This window comes from Oncorhynchus mykiss, chromosome 10, assembly GCF_013265735.2.
Source record: "Oncorhynchus mykiss isolate Arlee chromosome 10, USDA_OmykA_1.1, whole genome shotgun sequence".
In the NCBI taxonomy this organism is placed as follows: Eukaryota; Metazoa; Chordata; class Actinopteri; order Salmoniformes; family Salmonidae; genus Oncorhynchus; species Oncorhynchus mykiss.
The window spans coordinates 65,905,707-65,919,573 of NC_048574.1; the positions used below are offsets into that span (position 1 = coordinate 65,905,707).

The following is a 13,867-nucleotide window of genomic DNA, read 5'->3' on the forward strand; positions in this document are numbered from 1 at the left end:
TCGACCTGTCCCCAAATGAATGTCATTGGTTCAGAGTTTGTTTTGATATTTTAACCTGCGTGTGGTGATCCCGTTTGGTGTAGGGGGACAAAATAAATGTATGCACGATGTCGCACGCGCGCAGCCGGTTTGGGTTCCGTGTTACCCCACTCTCCCCTAAGTAACTGGACCAGACAACTCTGAATCAGAGCTTTTAACATTTAGACAGATGGGGGCGCCACTGTGTAATATTTACACTTTTTCTTCATTTGTGTGCTTATTGTACACTTGTGAATTCTCAATACAAAATAACACCAACGACTCAAAAAACACACAGATTAACACAAAATGTCTGAATCCCCCCTCCCACCTCTGTAAGAAGACTTATTGCAAATTTGCTTGGGAACTATTTTTATCGTTGCCATGGTTTCCAGTCAAGGAAGAAAGGGCTGCATTCCAATTACAAAGTGCACTCACTGACAGAACGAGAGCGAGAGAGAGAGAAAGCGAGAGAGAGAGTATACTGAGACCCGGTTGGATGGCAGGTATGTCAGGCACGATAACCACAATATTCCCTCACATCCATATACCGTGTTCTCCTCCGGAAATCAAAATGGAATAACCTCTGAGCCGCAAACAAGCCAAACATCACTGTCTGTAATTAGTTTGGGAAGGAGGCTAAAGCCTGAACTACTCCTTGTAACCCAGTAACACACACGTGCACACACGGTTGCAGACACACGGGCACACACACACAAACATTATTTTGGAAGTGCATTGTACTGGAGAAAGTATGGGAAATAAAACACTGGAGAACAGAGTACTATTCTTAGCAATTCTTCTGAGTGAAAGTCGTTCCAGTTTAATAAAGTTGTCTGGGAGCAGATTGACCTGTCTGGAGACTGAGGCAGGGGTATGGTGGGACAGGATGGAAAAGAATGGACCAAAGAAACACATTGTTATGGGTCCATGATTGTCTGGACTCTAATATCATTGCAAGGTTGGTAGACTTTAGTGTGTTTTAAAGCATCTGTAATTTTTAAGGGATGTATTGTTGTGCTCAGATGAACGACAAAACTTTATATGCATTTTAAATATGTCCAATGAAATTAATTCAAGGTAAGGTTAATTAATTCAAGGTAAGGTGGGACACAATCACTGGATGAAAAGGGTGGAAGAGCCACATTGATTGTATAATATGAACTATTAGTAAATAATATTTATATTTATCATATCTATTGAAGAAAAGATTAGTGGCATTTATATGTCGTGTTACACACAGTGCAGATTAGGACTAAATAGAAGCACCTCAGCATAGATAGAAGTGGATAGCATTGACCAGGGGTTTGCAACATATATATATATATTTGGGGGAGGGATTTTAGTTTTTGGAGAAAAAAATACTAGCTAGAAATGACTTTCATTTAGGAAATCTGTTCACCAAGTATTCCCATGAATAAAAAAAAAGAGGTACAGTGCATTTGGAAAAGTATTCAGACCCCTTGACTTTATCCAGATTTTGTTACATTACAGCCTTATTTTAAAATGTATTAAATTGTTGTTTTTCCTCATCAATCTACACACAATACCACATAATGACAAAGGAAAAACTGTTTTCTAGATTTTTTTTATGTATTAAAAAAAAAAAATTGGAAATATCACATTTACATAAGTATTCAGACCCTTTACTCAGTACTTTGTTGAAGCACCTTTGGCAGTGATTACAGCCTTGAGTCTTCTTGGGTATGACGCTACATGTTTGGCACACTGTATTTGGGGAGTTTCTTCCATTCTTCTCTGCAGTTCCTCTCAAACTCTGTCAGGTTGGATGGGAGCATCGCTGCACAGCTATTTTCAGGTCTCTCTAGAGATGTTCGATTGGGTTTAAGGATCTCTCTGTACTTTGCTCTGTTCATCTTTCCCTCGATCCTGACTGGTCTCCCAGTCCCTGTCACTGAAAAAGATCCCCACAGCACGATGCGGCCACCACCATGCTTCACCGTAGAGATGGTGCCAGGTTTCTTACAGACGTTACACTTGACATTCAGGCCAAAGTGTTCAATCTTGGTTTCATCAGACCAGAGAATCTTGTTTCTCATGGTCTGAGTCCTTTGGGTGCCTTTTGGCAAACTCCAAGCGGGCCGTCATGTGCCTTTTACTGAGGAGTGGCTTCCGGGTGGCCACTACCATAAAGGCCTGATTGGTGGAGTGCTGCCGAGATGGGAGAACCTTCCAGAAGGATAACCATCTCCACAGAGGAACTCTCAGAGCTCATTCAGAGTGACCATCAGGTTCTTGGTCACCTCCCTGACCAAGGCCCTTCTCCCACGATTGCGCAGTTTGGCCTGGCGGCCAGCTCGGGGAATTGTCTTGACACAATCCTGTCTCTGAGCTCTACGGACAATTCCTTCGACCTCATGGCTTGTTTCTGCTCTGACATGCACTGTCAACTATGGGACCTTATATAGACAGTTGTGGACCTTTCCAAATCATGTCCAATCAATTGAATTTTACCACAGGTAATCCAGCGTTAGAAACATCTCAAGGATGATCAATGGAAACAGGATGCACCTGAGCTCAATTTCAAGTCCCATAGCAAATGGTCTGAATACTTATGTCAATAAGGTTTCTCTGTTTAACATTTTTAATACACTTCAAAGAATTTCTAAAAACCCGTTTTCACATTGTCATCATAGGATATTGTGTGTAGATTGATGATATTTTGTGTGTTTATTTAATCCATTTTAGAATAAGGCTGTAAAGTAACAACATGTGGAAAAAGTCAAGGGGTCTGAATGCACTGCATGAGATTGTGTCTACATGTAATCAAGTTATGAAATGATTGCTATTTTCAAATAAATCTATGTTGGGGCTGAGTTGTAGTCAAATGATTATAATTATGTTAAGAGAGCTCCTTGGAGAGCCCCTTGGATGAGTGAAGAAACAAATCAATTAAAGAGAAATTGCAGAAAGGCAGAGTGGAAGTGGAGAAAGTCAAAGTTGCAGGTCCATTATGATATTCTGAGAGAGCAACTTGGCATATACACTATAGTAACAGTCAAAAGTTTGGACACACTCATTAAGGGTTTTTCTTTATTTCTCCTATTTTCTACATTGCAGAATAATAGTGAAGATATCAAAACTATGAAATAACACATATGGAATCATGTAGTAACCAAAAAAGTGTTAAACAAATCAAAATACATTTTCCATTTGAGATTCTTCAAAGTAGCCACCCTTTCGCAGTGGTCTAGGGCACTGCATCGCAGCGCTAGCTGTGCCACCAGAGACTCTGGGTTCGCGCCCAGGCTCTGTCGCAGCCGGCCGCGACCGGGAGGTCCGTGGGGCGACGCACAATTGGCCTAGCGTCGTCTGGGTTAGGGAGGGTTTGGCGGGTAGGGATATCCTTGTCTCATCGTGTACCAGCGACTCCTGTGGTGGGCCGGGCGCAGTGCGCGCTAACCAAGGTAGCCAGGTGCAAAGTGTTTCCTCCGACACATTGGTGTAGCTGGCTTCCAGGTTGGAGGCGCGCTGTGTTAAGAAGCAGTGCGGCTTGGTTGGGTTGTGTTTCGGAGGACGCATGGCTTTCGACCTTCATCTCTCCCGAGCCCGTACGGGAGTTGTAGCGATGAGACAAGATAGTAATTACTAGTAACAATTGGATAGTAACAATTAGATACCACGAAACAATTGGATATGACAAAACTGGCTCTCATGAGGACCGCCACAGGAAAGGAAGACCCAGAGTTACCTCTGCTGCAGAGGATAAGTTCATTAGCGTTACCAGCCTCAGAAATTGCAGCCCAAATAAATGCTTCAGAGTTCAAGTAACAGACATATCTCAACATCAACTGGTCAGAGGAGACCGCGTCAATCAGGCCTTCATGGTAGAATTGCTGCAAAGAAACCACTACTAAAGGTACACCCTTAAGAAGATGAGACTTTCTTGGGCCAAGAAACACGAGCAATGGACATTAGACCGGTGGAAATATGTCCTTTGGTCTGATGAGTCCAAATTTGAGATTTTTGGTTCCAACTGCTGTGTCTTTGTGAGACGCAGAGTAGGTGAATCTGAAAAAAAGTAATCTAGATTCTTCAGCTCTTAGCCATTTTCGGGCAATCTCCAACCTTTCACTCTTAAGCAAAATTCTGGAGAAATTGGTTTTCAAACAAACATATAATATCTTTAAGTGCTCTATTTTTGAAACTCTATTTTTGAAAAATTCCAATCTTTTTTTCGTGCCCACCACAGCACAGAGACAGCCTTAGTTAAAGTGGCAAATGATCTTAAGAGCCAACACAGATGCCAAACAGCTCTCTGTCCTTGTACTCTTGGATTTAAGTGCTGCACTCGACACGGTTGACCATGATGTCCTTCTGAAAAGACTGGAAAGGTGGATTGGCCTCTCTCCGCTCCGGTTCTAAATTGGTTTAGGACCTATTTAACTGGTCGAGAGTCAAAATAGGCGCTGTGGCGTCCACAAGGTTTGATTTTGTAACCTTGTGCTGGACAAAGATTTTTTCTTTAAACAAGTTGGACGCAAAGGATTTACTTCAGACACCGGACAAGGCCCAAATCCCTGTCATTCTCATGAAGAAGAGACAGCGATATCGGGGACGTAGGTCGGAGTGCCTTGTAAGGATTTGACGGCAAGTGGGTAATCCGCCTCTTCCACCAGTCCTATTAGCCAACGTGCAATCATTGGATAATAAACTGGATGAGCTCTGACCAAGTCTATACTACCAACGGAACATTAAAAACTGTAATATCTTATGTTTCATCGAGTAGTGGCTGAACAATGATATGGGTAACATACAGCTGGCTGAGTTTTTCATGCATTGGCTAGATAGAACAGCTGCCTTTAGTAAGACAAGGGGTGGTGGTCTGTGTCTATTTGTCAGTAACAGCTGGTGTTCGAAATGTAATATTAAGGAAGTCTCAAGGTTTTGCTCGCCTTAGGTAGAGCATCTCATGATAAGCTGTAGACCACAATATTTACCGAGAGAGTTTATCTATATTTTTGGTAGCTGTCTATTTACCATGACAAAACTGATGTTGGCACTAAGACCACACTCAACGAGCTGTATAAGGCCATAAGCAAACAAGAAAATGCTCATCCAGTGGCGGTGCTCCTAGTGGCCGTGTACTATATTGCAGGGAAACTTAAATCCATTTTATCTCATTTCTACCAGCATGTTACATGTGCAACCAGATGAAATAAAACTCTAGACCACCTTTACTCCACACACAGAAATGCGTACAAAGCTCTCCCTCAGCCTCCATTTGGCAAATCTGACCGTAACTCTATCCTTTTGAGTCCTGCTTACAAACTAAAGCAGGACCTACCAGTGACTCGCTCAATACGGAAGTGACGCAGATGCTAAGCAGATGCTAAGCTACAGGACTGTTATGGGATTCTTACGATGGCATTGAGGAGTACACCACATCAGTCACTGGCTTCATCGATAAGTGCATTGATTACATATTTCCCACAGTGACCGTACGTACATATCCCAACCAGAAGTAATGGATTACAGGCAACATCCGCACTGAGCTAAAGGGTAGAGCTGCCGCTTTCAAGGAGCGGGACACTAACCTGGACAAGAAAACTCGCTATGCCCTTCTACGAACCATCAAACAGGGAAAGCGGCAATACAGGACTAAGATTATGTCACGCCCTGATCTGTTTCACCTGTCTTTGTGATTGTCTCCACCCACCTCCAGGTGTCACCTGTTTTCTCTATTAGTCCCCAGTGTATTTATGCATGTGTTTCCTGTCTCTTAGTGCCAGTTTGTCTTGTATTTCCAAGCCAACCAGCATTTTTCCTAGCCCTCCTGGTTTTTGATCCTTGCGTTTCCTGATGCCGAATCCGCCTGCCTGACCACTCTGGCTGTTCTGATCTCGAGCATGCCAATCCCCTTGCACTGTTTGGACTCAGACCTGATCATTGAACCCCTGCCTGTCCTGACCTCGAGCCTGCCTATCGCCTGGTACTGTTTGGACTCTAACCTGGTTTATGAACTCTAGCCTGTCCCTGACCTGCCTTTTGCCTACCCCTTTTTTTATAATAAATATCGGAGCTCACCCATCTGGCTCCCGTGTCTGCATTTGGGTCTCATCTTGTTCCCTTATAGATTGAATTGTACTACACTGGCTCCGACGCTCGTCAGATGTGGCAGGGCTTGCAAACTATTACGGACTACAAAGGGAAGCACAGCAGCGAGCTGCCCAGTGACACGAGCCTACTAGATGAGCTAAATTACGTCTATTCTCACTTCGAGGCAAGCAACACTGAAGCATGTATGAGAGCAGCAGCTGTTCTGGACGACTGTGATCACGCTCTCCATAGCCAATGTGAGTAAGACCTTTAAACAGGTCAAAAATCACAAGGCCGCAGGGCCAGACGGAATTCCAGGATGTGTAGTCCGAGCATGTGCTGAACAACTGGAATGTGTATTTACTGACATTTTCAATCTATTCCTGACCGAGTCTGTAATACCAACATGTTTCAAGCAGACCACCATAGTCCCTGTGGTCAAGACCACCAGGTCCACCTGTGGTCAAGGCTCACATCAACACCATCATTCCAGAAACACTAGACCCACTCCAATTTGCATACCGCCCCAACAGATCCACAGATGACGCAATCTCTATTGCACTCCACACTAACGGTTCCCACTTTTCCTCTTCTGTTTTTTGTGTAGTAAATATTTCAGTTATTTTAATTGTTTTTATTCCGTTTTTTTCCTGTGACGAACATTGTGTTGCATTTCATGTCTGAAATGTGCTGTATAAATAAAGCTTGGTTTGATTTGATTAAGCCACCCGGCCATCCGCGCCGACAAAAATTGGCCTGTGGCTCAATCTAGTTGCCTAACCCTGGTGTATACTGAAAGACGAACTTAGCCCTCACGAGTATGACTAGCAACCTTATGACTCCTTAAGACTTCCAGTTTCTCTACAGTGCTGTGTCGAGATGCTTGAATGATAAGACTTGTTCCAGTCTTGAGAACATTGGTAAGAGAAATGTATGATTGGGAAATGCTATCTTCTATACATGTTTGCTCACCTTGAACGATATCTCGTACTGCTCTCCGCCCCATATTTCCAAGCCAGTGTCGTAGCCACCCAGCTCCCAGAACCACTGACGGTTGACGGCAAAGAGACCTCCAGCCATCACTGGAGACCTGTAGGAGAGACAGAGAGAGAATCCATGTCTTTAGCTTGTTGGTAAAGTTATTTTCTAAATCTTCTGATCAGCACAAAACAATGTGGCAGTGTCCAGTTCATTTTGTGTCATAATGTGAGCATCTACTGCTACAGCTGTAGCTCTTAAGAGAGACAGATAGAGAAACAGTGAGAGACAAAGAAATAATAAAAAGTGTTAGTTACCATGTTCAGATTTATTACGTTAAAATACTGCATAACATCCATATATTGAAAGGTGACATTTGGTGTAATTCCAAGAAGTAATCTACACTTGCAGTCTTTGTGGTATCAGACAGACAAACGGGTGTGAGGTGTGAGTTATTCTTTAACAAAAATATAGAGTAACATACCTAATCCCTTGAGCTGAGAAAAGTATGACATATGTAAAGTACATATATTGAAAGGTGGCATTTGAGCATCATAATTCAGAGACAATCATATTGCAGTCTTAGTGGAAGCATACGGAGAGAAATGATGTGGCCCTCACATTACCCGCATCTCTCTGTTGCCCCTGGATACGTAAATACACACCTTCTAAAACACCATCATACATATGGTAAAAACATGCACTCAGACACGCAGGCAGTCTTAAAGACATATCGAGTCTTTACCCATAAATCACCTGGCTTGCAATAATAAAGGATGTTCCGTTCAGGCTTATCTCAGTCAAAGCTTTCATCCAATCACGGCAAAGAAATACCAGTCTCTAGCGGTATGCTGACACCGACCCTCACGCAATCGATAAACTTCACAAAGAGCTCAAGCAGTCAAAAATCCCCATGATTGACACTTGACATGGCTATTTGCCTGACATTTCACATTTCCCACTACAGAATCTACAGAAAGATCAAAGCAGACGGGGGATTGGTGCACAGTAAGCAGTATCTACTCCAAGTAGAAGCAACTTCCTTCCTATCAACAACAAACTGCTTCTACTAATAGTATTCTAATCCTTTCTCCCTGCCTATTCCTATTCTCCCTCCTTGCTCATTGTACTGCCCCAAACCTGTGCTCATTGTTATTTCACACTCCCTTTCAGCAGGGCTTAAGCTCGGGGAGTGGATTTTGTTGGACCCTGACTTTGGCATGTTTGAATGTTTTTCCTTGTCGTTCTTCTTCGACGATGGTGGAGAATCAGAGTAATCCTCCGGGTAATGGGAAGAGCTCTTTTCCTGCGTTTGAGTCATTCCTCGGTAGCGACGAGGACGAGGCGCCAATCTTCTATGAAAGCGTGGGGGGGATGAAATACTGTGATGTAAGTAGAGGAGGCCAAAAAAGGAAAACACCACAGCCCTTTGAATTACTGAGAGAAAAGAGCGGCGGTGTCTTGATGCGAGGCTCGGATGGATGCGGTACGGCAGTGTGGAGGATAGGTCTAGCGTTTGAGCTGGGGAGCCGTTGAACTTGGGGTGTTTTGTGAACAAAAAATGCTCGGAATAAACAGCACCATGGCGCAAAGCCACAACACAACAGCAAGCTTGACTCATTAAATCTCTTCACACCTCCTGATTCACAGAGAAAGCGTCGCATTATTTGGGCATCTTAGTCAACAAAAAAAGAGCTTAAAGCCAAGAAAGTTTTAAGCAGTAAAATCCAGAATAGCAAAGGACTTGTGGGTAGGATTGGATTTGGTGCTTAAGGTTAGGCCTCCACAGATGGACAGTCTTTCCTATCCGAAAAACAGTTTGGTCTGACCCAATGATGAGTCAAAGGAACCAAATGCGCCTTGTTCCAATTTTTTGGTGTGTCTATGTATCTATGACAACCATGATCTGCCGTGCAAAAAAACAAGACAAGACAACAAGTGAGGAATGAGCTTGTGTGTGGTGATGAAGGCAGAGCCAGACGGAGGGAGCTCAGTGCAGAAATCTATTTACTCTGCGGGTAACACCCTCCGGCCTGCTTCCCTCCAATTTAATAAAGCGCTGAAATATACCAGTCCACTCAATTAAAGGAGCTAATGGAGGAGCAAGCTGAAATCATTATATACAGTATTTGATCTTCTTAGCAGCCTTGCCAACAACAGCTGAAAAACATGAGAGAACATAGTTTATTTGGGAAGTTAAAGTAGTTTATTTGTTGTTGACACTACAACTTCCGGTGAAGGTGGTTGGAAAGAGGGATTAGACAAAATGCAGAGCTAACTCACGTATTATTCTTATCTTAAAAAACCCACAACAATAGAAGATTATTTGAGAAGTTAAAGTTGTCGTGGACACTACACTTTCTGGTTGTGGTGGTTGAAATTAAAGGATAATATATATAACCCTCATCGTTTGGAAAGTCCGTTTTTGATTCACTACGGTTGAAATACACCACGGGAGAGATTGAGTGGGATAGTTTGTGTGGTGATATAGAAGGTAATGAAAGCTGTTTTTAAGTTGTGGATGTCTCAGTGGTTAGTGGAGGCTTTACACTGTTTGATCAGGCTGGATTGCTGCTGATAGGCTCAGAGGGAGAGAGAGAGAGAGAGAAAATTAATATCCTTCATCTAAGCCTACACAAGGCTTACTCAACAAGGAAGAAGGAACCAGCCTGCTATGAAGAGATGATCTGATTGAAGGAGGGCAGCATTCAGAGACGTCATGCAATTTATTCAAGGGTGCCCTGATAGCCAAATTCAATATTGTAGGATTAATTCATTATATGCAAAGTCAGTGTACAAACAGATAAAACTGAGGGGGGCTGAGCTGAATATGTAGCATGCACGTTCCTTCTCCCGGCCCTAGCACAATCCCAATCAAAAAGTACTCTGTGGCCAAAAGTAGTGCCCTCTTTAGGGAATAGGGTGCCATTTGGTATGCAGACCATGTAGTCAAGAAACAAGGCCAGTCAGTCAAGATGATTTTAGTCAATCAAACCTGCCAGGGACAGAGGGCTAGCACTAAGGAGATGTGATTAATTCAGTGTGGGTTCCTCCAGGAAGGATTGTGTCTGAGTTGAAGGGAGCAGCCAAACTGGATATGATATAGTAAGACTGCAGCGTGGTGGCTGTTATCGATCCCTTAATTAGACAGGGATCTCAGAGGGAACGTGTAGATCAATGAGGCTGAGCTGAGACAGAGGAGGCTGTATGTGTGTGTTCCTGTGTTTGTGTGTCTGTGTGTGTGGTTGGCCAGCCAGGTGAGTAAAGCAGAGGTCACACCGCTGCAGGTTGAGGTTCTGAGACAGTGGGGCGTGTGTGACCGGGTCAAGCTACTTACCGAGGCTGACTGAGCCTCTCTGGCCTCTGAAGCCCATAGGAGCCTGGGAGGCCCAGTCCTGTAAATGGCCTGCCACCCACAGTAGGAACCTAATCACTGTAATCAAACAGCAGGACACAAGTACACATTGGCCTATGTACACATACTGTACAAACACACACATAGGCACGCAGACTCACATTAACACACACTGTACAAGCCTCGGCTCACACAGCTCATTAACCTCCATACATACGGTTCCTAATGTTATCATACTGAACATGCATAAATTACAGCACTCTGACACAACACTACTCTACCCTCCAGCCAGTTGAGTCTGTACTGCACTCTACACAGCAGATCACTTGTGTTCTACATTGATGTGTACATTATAGACCTTTGGGGAATAGCTTACAAACAAGGCCTTAGCTTGCTCTATTCATCCGTATATGTAACACGTTGGTTTGTGTGACACAAGGTAAACGAAATAGAGCCATGAATGCCATTGAATTGAAAACCTTATGTGTGTGTGTCTCTCTCTCGTATGGATGTGTGTGTGGTTTCCTATGTATGGCCAATTCCTTGTGGAATTAGACTAGAGCTCAACCCTGACAGACAGTCTGAACATAGCCTCATAATTACCAGACTGATTACCGCTGATATCTGTGTAGCCATCATGCATGTAAGCTCACAAGATCAGTCAGTTTACTAGTCTGAACACTGACTGACTATAAATGAATTAAGAAGTAATTCCACTAATTACTAAAATACTAATTATCTGATGTGATTAGTTAAATGCTGTTGGAATTAGTGCAACATGCTAATAAAGCCATGTTGTTGAAGCCTTTGGTCTCTCTCTCTCTCTCAATGAGTTGGAGGTTTTTCTTCTTCAAATATAACATAGTTTCTGTCCTGGGTTAAGCGGTGTAATGTGTGAACTCTTGTCCAGGGAGAATAGGGTGTTTATGATTGGGTGAATCACACAGCCAGATGTAGAAGAATAAAACACACACACACACACACACTGTACACAGACAAATAGTTAGCAGGACTTTGACACCTCTCATGTATGTTTGTCATCCCTTAACAGCACAGGAAAGCAAAATAGAATTGTGTGTGTTTGAGTGTGTGTGAGGAGACAGTTTGGAAGGGCTCCCAGTCTCCATCAGTCCAAACGATAGGGGAGCTCAGCTCCAACCTCTCTTTACTTAGGCTTGTCCAAATACAATTAATCATTCCCCTTCTCTTCTGTAGTGCAGACAGACATACTGTAGCTTTAAGTGGCTTAGCTTTAAAAAACCCAGGCATCGATTCGGAGGGCCACTGTCTGTCGACAAACACTTCGCACATCTCTGACGAGCTCAGCAACACCTCAATATGTTGACACCTATCTGTTTCTGAGCCACTCTCCCCAATTACTGCCACCTACCTGCCTGGAGATGCCAATCATCATGTACATTCAAGGGATGAGCTCTTAGATCCAATTAAGGAAGGACCTCCACACAAATACCACATTCATGCAGCTTATAAACAATGTTCCCTCTAAACTGCGTGCGTACGCGCTGTAGCCCTGAGACATCCGAACAGCTGTCACGCAGAAATATCACCCCACAGAGAGAAGCACGAGATAGAACTTCACTCCACTTTCTACAGCAGTGGTCACCAACCGTTCGATTGTATTCCACTGGTCCATCTCCAAGGCATTCCTAGTCAATCGACAAACAGTTCTGTAAAAAACCCAACGATAAAGCCGTACGAATCGTGTACCCTAGCACGCGGTGAATTGCAGCGTGCCGCTTAGGCCGCCCAGAATGGTTCGCTTGTAGGCGTGCTGGCAGCATATGGTTTATAAAAGTGTTGAATACAAAGTGTTGACAGTGCTGAGTAAGAACTTAAACATGAACTCACTCATAAAAACAGCAGCTCTTTGCTGTATTCTTTGACAGTCTCTCTCTAGTCATAGTTTTAAGCATTTTGACATCTCACTTTACTGTAGCTTTCTTTTGTGCCTGCTACGTTACTGCAGACGCGGTCATCTGAGCCATCCGATTGGCCAGAGGTAGGCCACTTTAGTTTGTATGAAGGTCTGGCCCACCCAGGGACAACATTGTTTTGGGGGCTTCCGAGTGGCGCAGCGGTCTCAGTGCATCTCAGTGCTCGAGGCGTCACTACAGACACCCTGGTTCAAATCCAGTCGGCACAATTGGCCCAGCGTCATCCAGGTTTGGTCGGGGTAGGCCGTCATTGTAAATAAGAGTTTGTTCTTAAACTAACTTGCCTTGTTAAATGAAATGGGTAAATAGTTTGATCCATTCTCCATTTCATGAATTTTTACACAGGTAAATAGTAATATGCTGTAAAACGCTCTGGTGACAAACAAACTTTGCTGCCCTGTGTCCAATCGTCCACTGGGAGGACCTATTAAAGTAAGTAAATACATTTCGAAAATGTAAAGAAAAACTGTATTTTTGGCTAACTAGCTACAGTGAAGGATAACTCAAATGAGCTGCTAACATAGCTAGCTAGCTATCTAGCCAACTTTACAAACTGTATAGATAGCTAGCTAAGTTAATTAAATATCACCAGCTACCTAACTTTACATTAGCTAGCTACCTTGATGTATTTATCACTGTAAAAAAACAACTCCAAATGCATTTGTAGGTAGCTAGCTAACAGTCACAGAGGATGGTATAATAGATAAGTGAGAGAGTAGGCTATTCTGGATAGGGCAGGTACTTTTGTGTAGTTCCAGTCCCCAGAAGTGAGGACGGAGATAATAGTAACATAACATTCAGTGCGGTCTAATTTGAGAAGGGTGAAGTCTGTTTCTTGTGAGGTTTTCTGTCCTCAGATACAGAGAGCGGTGAAAGCCTGCCTGCAGATTAAGAGGTCCCAATGAAGAGCAGTGGTTCTCAGTCCTGGTCCTGGGGAATCCTTAGTACTACACAGCTGCTTCAATTGATCAACTCATCAAGCTTCAAGTGGTACTTACGTGTTCATTTGTGATGCTATCCTTGTCACGTGCTACACATGCACATGTGTGTGCACATGCATCTTTCTATCCAATGTTATCATGATTTGTTATAAGGGATATTATACTTTAGTAATCTGCAATGACCTGGTGATGGAAAAATCGAATAATGATATTATCTTCCATATTCCTACAGATACCTTCAAATTGATTGCCTACAGTTAGTTACTGTGTAAGACACTGCAAGGTTGGGTGACCAAGGCCATCTGGGACTACCTCCTGGGAGACTTCAGGTGAGTGAAGGCTACCTGTGTCCTGCATAACTTCATGATGATGGACACGAGGACCAGTAGGGGATCTGCAGAACGCCGCCGTGCGCCAGAGGAGAAGTCAGCTGCTCTGCAGGATGTTTCAAGGATGGGGTCCAACAACGCAGCATGGGAGGCAATCTGTGTGCTTGGAGATCTTCACCTCCTACTTCTTCGAAGAGGGTGCTGTCCCCTGGCAACGCCATAGACTACACT

The 13,867-nt window shown here is 43.5% G+C and overlaps 1 protein-coding gene across 2 annotated transcripts in view; it reads right to left on the minus strand.

The window, feature by feature from the left end:
* LOC110534499 (polypeptide N-acetylgalactosaminyltransferase-like 6) overlaps nt 1-13,867 on the minus strand; it is a 256,904-nt gene that overhangs the window by 14,061 nt on the left and 228,976 nt on the right. For both annotated transcript variants that reach the window (XM_036933625.1, XM_036933624.1), the window contains exon 8: nt 7,051-7,168. In XM_036933625.1, the coding sequence (XP_036789520.1) occupies nt 7,051-7,168 (118 nt within the window). The remainder of the gene's footprint in view (nt 1-7,050; nt 7,169-13,867) is intronic.